General features: G+C 38.2%; 1 protein-coding gene across 5 annotated transcripts; it reads right to left on the reverse strand.

The window, feature by feature from the left end:
- Nucleotides 1-378: 378 nt before the first annotated feature.
- LOC148699412 (protein BREAST CANCER SUSCEPTIBILITY 2 homolog B-like) lies at nt 379-8223 on the reverse strand. 5 transcript variants are annotated; one of them, XR_015966519.1, is made up of 19 exons: nt 7686-8162; nt 6213-7493; nt 6004-6128; nt 5766-5920; nt 5248-5370; nt 4965-5150; nt 4815-4896; nt 4664-4714; nt 4495-4570; nt 4308-4419; nt 4144-4215; nt 2567-2762; nt 2309-2491; nt 1967-2114; nt 1846-1889; nt 1497-1707; nt 985-1152; nt 810-900; nt 379-668 (listed from the first exon to the last, which is right to left on the reverse strand). XR_015966519.1 is itself a non-coding variant. In XM_088699984.1 (19 exons), exons 1-18 carry the CDS (start codon nt 8053-8055, stop codon nt 847-849), a joined length of 3645 nt encoding a protein of 1214 aa, XP_088556110.1. In that variant the 5' UTR covers nt 8056-8223; the 3' UTR covers nt 379-668; nt 810-846. The 5 variants fall into 5 exon arrangements, 2 of the variants coding, with proteins under 2 accessions (XP_088556110.1, XP_088556106.1); XR_015966518.1 differs by having other exon boundaries at nt 1967-2109; nt 7686-8160; XR_015966521.1 differs by having other exon boundaries at nt 1827-1889; nt 7692-8099.
- Between the last annotated feature and the right edge of the window lie 724 nt (nt 8224-8947).

The following is an 8947-nucleotide window of genomic DNA, read 5'->3' on the forward strand; positions in this document are numbered from 1 at the left end:
ACTATTTCTGAAATTGAACACTAGTACCACACTATTTCTTAACTGGATGTTAGAGGGAAAATTTAGTACATACATGTGTGTGTGTGTATATATGTATATAAGATTTCCACCCCTTGTACATTAACAAAGTGTGGTTTCCACCCCCTGTACAAGGTTTGTTAATTTGTATATATACACATTAAATACACATTAACAAACCTTGTACAAGGGGTGGTGATCTTGGATGATCTAATTCATGTAAGAGCAGAATTTGGGGATGCTCTCAGATTCTCAAGTGATCTTTGGTTGATAAGATATATCCTATCTCAAGTGTTTATGTATATACTCACCGTGCAATCAGTCATCCAAAAGCATTTGTAACGCGATCAACAAGATGAGTTTGTTTGAGCTAATGCTCATGTGAAATGCTTTTAAAATAATTAAAAATGCTTTTGGATCACAAAAATATTTACATGTGTACCGTATTATCATGTCTCACAAGTCCCGCATACACATCCCATTTGGGTAATGTCTTGGTCACCAAGAGAACGGTCACCATATGAGAGCAAGAGTAACAACACAAAAATGGCGTACAAAGTTAGATGCTACCTTCCCAGCATTCATGCTTTTAACAGTTACTTCCCAGACGAAACTCGTGCCTATTAGATTTGGATGTTGATGACCAAAATCTGTGGACAGGGAAATAAGTCAGACATCAATCTTCAAAAGCATTTAAGCAAGAGAAGCTAGCTCAAACTATATTGCGAAGTTGATGATAACGCCCTCATCGATGTCAATGAAGAGCGGTACATGTACATCAAGAGACTTACACTGCAAATAACTGAAATCAGCTACTTTCACCACCTGTCATTTACTTGCCCCAATAATAAATAGAACTCTCTCCTTTAGCCTATTGATAGTCTGCGTCATGAAAGGAAACTGATCAGTACTCAGAGAACGACACAGATAGTACGATTAACTGCACATAGGTTTCAAAATCCAGACCAGGCTAGACATCCTTTTCCATCTTTCACTAGAGGCAGCAGCATCTTTGAGATGAGAACAACATGGATTGTCAAAAGTTAAAAAGTAAGCTGAATTTTCTGCAGCCTCAGCTACCCAAAGGGAATTCATTTCGTCCTTTTCTCTCTTGGTCAGATTACAAAACCCAACCTGTAAACAGGAAATTTAAAACACGAGAGTGGTAAATGGTGATAGCAATTTTAGTATGACAGCAACCCCACGACTCGATGTCTAAGGATGAAAACCACATAGGCCTATTGGAGATACAGTAATGAGTTATTACTACTTCCTACATATCATTCAGACATAAGCATTCAGGCATCTATCTATATCGATTTATACAGATTTCAGTCAACATCAGATCTATTCAAACGTAGGATTAAAAGAAACCAAAAAAGCCACCTACATATTCTATTTCTAGATACTAGTTGTGCTTCACACAATGATTTGAATCAGTGATGTTCTGAAAATAACTGAGAAGATACATTGCGTACCGTAGATCCTGTGAGGTTATAGTTTATAGGAGCATTTGAAACATTGTCAATGTATGGTGAAGAGAAGCAGATTGCAAGTAGAGAATCACAAAATCCTTCCGATTTTAATTCAGATTTGGAGCCGTCTGTCACAAACACCCACTGTTTCTTCTGCTGAGCAGCTATATAAGCCTCTCCCACAAACACAACGGATGCAGCAATATCAAATTCACTGCATAACAACCCCCCACAACCCAAAAAATAAACTAAATCAACTAATTCCACATTACTTTTCTCTGGAGACAAGCAGAAAAATCAATAGAAAAAGCATAGGCTTAGCTTAGGAATAACCTGGAGAGAGGAACTTTACCCAAATCTGACAATAAGACTGATTCGCGAGGACTGAAAAATGGCCTGAGGTGGATTTGATCCCTTTAGTAAAAGAAGTATAAAGAAAATAAAGAAAAATAAACTACATAAATAATACTTACTTGAAGTAGTTTATTGCCTGCTGAGATAAAGGCTGCCATTTTGTTGTTGATCCTCTTGCCAGCAATTTTAAAATATCTCCATCAGAACTTGTTGGTATAAGTCCAGAAATGCTATATGCACATCCCTCGACCAGCTCAGACTTCTGCTCTACCAGAAAATAAACTTGATAATGTTCATAAGTAGCATTGTAACATTCAGTGAATAAATTTTCAGTGGAGCATATTCGTCATTTATGTTTGATAAACACACAAGGGATAAGAGAGGCAGCAGGGACAGAGAAAAGAGATCAACCGAATAGCTATTAAAAGGGGATCCATACAACGAAACACACTTGGATTCACCTGTTTCTCGGATGGGTTCCAGATTGTTATTAAGCCTTCTTTGGAACTGTCTTTCCCTTGGTATAATTTTCTTGTTAGTCCAACCACCCTCACCCTCATGAATGGCGTGACTTCCCTCTCACTTAAGCCAGCATCTTCCAGTGCTTTCAGAATTGATTTCTCCATGTCCGACTGTTTGATGGCCTAAATCCAAACCTTCCTCGATTAAAATGTCATTCTACATCAGACATAAATTCAAACAAAACATTTCAAACCCACCTCTAGTTTTGCTTGATATTTGGTAAAAGATTTCAACTGTTCTGCACTCATTTCTGCCATTAAAATTTCAGGTTCAGCTGTTGTCTGTAGTATCTTCAAGAGTTTTGCTCCTTCATCATCGCTATCATTACACAAATGCGAATGTTCTAATCCTCTTTGGAACTCAGAGATAACGCCTTCTATAACATTAGAGCGCCTGCACTCAAGAGAAATATCAACCTCAGCACATAGGAATAGTCTTGCAAGAGAGTATGTTTAGAGAGAGAGAGGGAGAGAGTTCAACCCCCACATTTTAAATCAAAGTTCCAACTCATCACTTTTGAAAATTGCTGATATAACATTAACAAACACCAAGCCTTATCCCACTAAGTGGGGTCAGCTGTGATGTAACACCCAAAAGGAAATCATTTTTTAGAATGAATTTTAAGATAAAACTTCAAATATGTTCATATTTCAAATTTTCTCAACTCCCACTTTACATCAAAGGTCAAATGCATCGCTTAGGAAAATTACTGATATAACACCAAAAACAAATTATTTTTGATGAATCCTAAGATAAAACTTCACTTATGTTCATATTTCACTAAATATCTACTGTAAATGTGGAATAATACTTCTTGTTGTAAAATTGGTTGAAATATGGATTGCTATTTTTATATATGATTGTAGAATGAGAGAATATGAGTGTCATTTAATCTACGGAAGTGTAAGTTTATTTGATATGAAATGAATTCATGTTCTGAGTATATATGCACACAAAACTATTAGCTCTGAAGAATAGCAACCCCATGAGTTTAAATCTAAAGAATTAGTAATCCTTAATATTTATATTCCTCATCACTACCCTTACATCTTGCAGAATCATACTCTACTTTCACTCAATAATTTAACCAAAATTGTATTAAGGCTGTTGATGAAAGAAAAATCACCCTCTGTGCAATAAGACCCTTCTTGGGATGCTTATGAGTTAACAATTGACAATTCTTATAAGAATAATATTGCCACTCCCAAGATCATATTTTAACTTTTCATCAAAAGCACTTTCTAATTATTCGTTGCTTATTAAAAAAGCCAGTCATCCATTTCATCATATTTAATTCTCCCAACTAAGCTCATGCATTCCTGCACCATCTAGTACAGCATATCATAAATAATCATGTAATTTCATTTAATAGTTTCTTCTAAGTTATAAAAGTAACTTTTCATCAAAAGCAGTTTCTATTTATTCGTTGCTTATTAGGAAAGCCAGTCATCCATTTCAGCATACCCCCAACTAAGCTCATGCATTCCTGCACCATCTAGTACAGCATATCATAAATAATCATGTAATTTCATTTAATAGTTTCTCCTAAGCTATAAAAGACCTTCCAGAACCATCATGTAGCTTCCAGCAAACCAAGACCCATATGTGACAAAATAGGAACCCTTTTAGCATACTTGGGGTTAAGAAAAAATAAATCAAGAGCAACCAGACAGGAGAATATTTAAAAGACCAGCTAACAAATTCTAGATTTTGAATGAATAAAGGAAACATGATGCATGAATACTATCAAAAAGTAAATTATCGGAAAAGACACCTCTGTTGGTGTGATTCCACCATTTGGGCCTCCAACCTCTCGGATCTTACAATAGATCTTCCATTACTTAACCTAGAAGGAAAATAAAGAACAGTGATTAATTTCATAATTCGGAAGATGACATACAGTATCATCTCAAGTAACTATAAAATATTTCACATTACCTCTCCTTGTAAAGAACAGGGTATATCCGTTTGACTCCTACAAGAGTGCGAGGGACTGGACCTCCACCACTCTTGGCACACTTAAATGCTAAGGGAGCACAAACACCTTTACCTGTAGGAATAAATATGAAAATCATGCACAGGAAGACAATATAACAAAACATTATGTATGCCAAAGGGTTCTTACAAAATCCCAATTGATCAGCCCAATGAGCTCTATATGTTCCGTTTATGTGCAGCCGTAAAGAGACTTGTTTTGAAACCTGAAGCAGAAGCAAACATGAGAAATCACTCTAACAACAAGATTTAACGTTTTAGAACTTTCACTTCAGGAAAATTGCAAAAGCATTGAGAACCTCGAGGGGTGAAACAGGCCCAGCCCAACCACAGAGTGCTGCTCCCCAGATCTTCATAAGACATAATAAACTATAAGCAAGCAGAAATCTGAACAGAATGGTTTAGTTCTTAAATGAGATGCACCAAAAATTAGAGCAACATAGTAGTTACCCGAAGCTTCTGTCCAACAAACAATTTTCCGCTAGCAAGCTGCTTTGACAGGAGTGCATCCAGAACAGCATCCACTGAATACCTGTTAGACAAGATAATCTTACATGCCATCTTTATATGCAATATAAGTGTATGAAGGTAATTACTTACCAACCATCAGTAAGCTCGAGTTTTGCAGCATTACTATTTTCAGCTCCAGAGCTAGTCTCCATATTTGGGTCACAATTTGAGCGAATAGCTGAAATGCATAGAACCACCAATGAAGAAGGTGATGCATCTCCTTCCAGAATCTTCTTAATTGCAGACCGGTGACCATGATTCACTTCTCTTTCATATCTGTCCAAATAAGGTGCATATTGATATTGTGGATTCCCGGAAAGCCCCAAGGGTAAACTGTATGATTATATTATTATAAACTTATCAGTATGGATACCTATACTTCAATTCCTCGAGTACATTGGAGACTGTCAAGAATTTTCCAAACGATTTAGCTGGATAATATCTCTCATAGCAAGCCAGTTTCCAGACTACCCACTTGTAATGATTTGTGACCCACCTTGATAGAGGAATAATTAAAGAATGCTCAACAAAACGTCAGGTACGTGGTTTAGAAATAACTAAGATGCAGAACATTGGCATACATGGTACTGATGAAATTCAACAAGTTGCACACACTGCAAACAAATCCAAGATGATAACACAAGCAACCCATACTATCATGCCAGTTGTATGTACAACTTCGAGATGTGAGTGAGTCCTACGCTGTTTTTTAACTTTCAGTGTGTAGTGCATTTAAGGTTTCACTGATGAATTCTGTCCAAACTTTGTATACGTCAATAATCTCAATATTATGTGTGCAAGCTAAAGAGAAATGAACTCCATTTTTTTACTTCTAATTTCTTTTCTATCAGGAAATGCTGAAGGAAATTATCTAAGGACAGAAATATTTACTCTCTGGAGGTATATTGCATTGACGCTCCATAACAGCCCAGCATGTGGACAAAAGCTTCTGCTCCTATGCAGTTTAAGCCAGACTCATCAAGAAACGTATACTTTTCCGCATTAGTTGCAGTGATTCTTCTCACTGGATCTGATAAACACTCCAACTAAATTTGGTGCATAAAATGGTATCAGTGCCAAGGCATAGATAATCTGTTGAGATAATTAACAGAATTATTAGTCCCCATACCATGTTCTGGTCAGGTCGCGGCATTCCAAAGTATTTCTTCACATACATTCTAGTCACGGGTGAAGGATATCGTGTAGAAACCCTTCTTTTGGAACATGAATGATCAGAGGACAATGTAGACACACCTGATGGAATGGTAGCTTAATGAATAGCATAACATTTAGTAACCAATATAAACGGAGTTGTCGTAGGAGATTAGTAAATTTTACCATTAGGAACAAGGGGAACATTCCTATGCAATGGAGTGGAGGAGTTTGTGCGAGGCTTCTTGAATGGAGAAATAGAACTTCTTCCCAACCTCCTCTTTACACCAGTGATCTGTGTAGTATTCATAGCAGTGGTGCCAACAGTATTTGAAATATCAACCAATGGCTTGGCTGGCGGCTTTCCAGCATGAATAGTCCTCAAACCAATACCATTTGCCAAACAATTGTTTTCTACTGTATTGTGGGTCTTACTAAGGGGATTCTGTCGATAAGGTAACTCACTGTTTGACCTAGAAGCAGTTTCATTGCTAACACCATTGAATTGGGTAATGAGGTTAGTACCCGAACTTATAGCTGACGATCGCAATTGATTAGACAATGGTTGGAGTGGAGATGGAGGAGTCTTGAATGGAGAAATAGAACTTCTTCCCAGCCTCCTCTTTACACCAGTCATCTGTGTATTATTTGTAGCTAGTGTGCCAATATCAAACAAGGGCGTGGCTGGTGGCATTCCAGCATGATTTGTCCTCAAACCAATACCATTTTCCAAACAATTGTTATCTACTGTATTCTGTGTCTTGCTAAGGGAATTCTGCCGATAAGCTAACTTACTGTTTGACCTAGAAGCAGTTTCATTGCTAACACCATTGAATTGAGTAATCAGGTTGGTACCCGAACTTATAGCTGATGACTGCAATTGATTAGACAATGGTTGCAGTGGAGATGGAGAAGTATTGGTTAAAAAGTTGTTAATATTCTTCTGGTGGGAAATGGGAGTGCGGTTATCATGTGGACTACCTTTAGAAAATGAGAAACCCAAGTCACCTGCATTGGCCTCATTGAAGAAATTTCCCAACTCTGGGTCACCAAGTAGACTCCTTGCACGTTGTATTGCATCAGTAGAAACAGATATAGATCTAGCTCCTGCTGTATGGAACTTGATTGATGAAGGTTTAACTTTATCCGGAGTTAAATTAAACCTGTTGGGATCATTCTGAAATCTAGTTTGCAGTGAAACAGTCTTATTCATAATTAAAGGAGTCCCTGCAACCGGGGCAGCACTGTTAAAACCAAAACCCCCAATCTTGGTGGGAGCATTATCGTCTTGGAATCCAAGCAATGTCTTCGCCCTGACAAGACTGTCGGGGGATATATTAACCATTTTACCGGATCCAGTGTGGAAAAGGGAATTAGATAAACCACCTGCACATCCGCCTCCGCCTCCACCTGCACCTCCGCCCCCACATCCACTTCTGCTACTCATAATCGTAGCTTGCACTTGGCCTGCGCACCCACCTTGAACTTAGAAACAAATTTGATCCAAATAATTATAATCCCAAAAGCTTCCTAATTTAATCAATTTTTCATATTTCCCCTGAATCCTAAATCCTAAATCGTGAGGTTGCATAGAAAATGATGTCAAAATTGAAATTGAAACTGAAATTGAAATGGAAACTGAGCAGAGTGTGAGCGTGCCTGGACCTGAGGGTGTTGCAATTTGGGAGCCAAGAAGCAACGAAGATGCTTTGGCTAATGAAGATTGTTTGACGGCGACGGGCTTTCCGAATCCGTTGCGGAACATCCCAGCCCCACCTCCCTCAACAACCTGATTTCGAATCTCAGCCTCCGCCAGCTTAGAACATCCTTGCAGCAACACATCCCCCATGGACGGCAGCCGGCTGCTGCTGCTCCTATCACTCTCACTAGGACGACAAACGACGCCGTTTATGGCTTCGGGCTTGGGGTCCGGGTACCACCGGTAATTGTTGCCGGCGTCCGAGCACATGTGCCATGTCGCCATGTTCAGGGTTCGACTTTTCTGGAGAGGGAGGGTACGATTACTCATCAATTGTTCCCTTTAATATTTGATGATTTTTTCCGAAAAAATATGGGAAAATGGCGGAAATTTAGAAAATAAAAAAATAAAAAGCGCGCCAAAATTAAAAAGCTCACCAAAGTCCCTCCAGGGTTCTGGCGTTCGATAGCCCTAATTTCTTAACGAGGTTTTTAATGCATTTTTTCATGATCTTTAAAACAAGAATAATGCTAGGGAAACAAAAATTTAAACTAAATTTTCAAACTCAATGATATGTCATCAATAGCAAATAAGCACGTTAAGCAACACTTAAGTAATAATTCAATCATCAGAATCCACATTATTTGGTTTATAAATTTTGATTTAGAAATTTGGTTCCCCTAGTATTACCCTTAAAACAATGGAATATTAGTGACACACCCCGACCGGGATCAGGGCGTGCTGGCCATCACACGAAGGTGACGTAACCATGTGCACGTGCGGAAGCTAATAAGATAGTAATATAAAGTACGAATAATTAAAAACTAACTAGCATACAAAGTAATAATACAAGTGCTAGCGTGTGAGTCACAAATTCAGAGCAAGTCTACAGCAGTCCAAAAGAAAATATACGACAATAGTACACCCGAAGGTGACCCTACAATGATAGGTGTCTGTCAGAAGTGCCGGAAAAGCCCTCTGGGAAACCACCGGAACTGCTACTCAACTAGAACCTGGAGGGCGCAAAACAAAAGCGTGAGTGGGCAAAAACAAATCTTTCGAAAACCATGTATGAAAATACTTTCTAACCCCTCGCCGTAAAACCTGTATACTTCCCAGAAAAAATATATATACGCATAATACATGTGCTAAACATGCTCAAATATATGCCATGTGCTCAATAATATGCCATGCCGAAATCTCATAATGATATGCAAGTGCC

Source organism: Pyrus communis, chromosome 1 (assembly GCF_041283825.1).
Source record: "Pyrus communis isolate YQ-2024b chromosome 1, ASM4128382v1, whole genome shotgun sequence".
Taxonomy (NCBI): Eukaryota; Viridiplantae; Streptophyta; class Magnoliopsida; order Rosales; family Rosaceae; genus Pyrus; species Pyrus communis.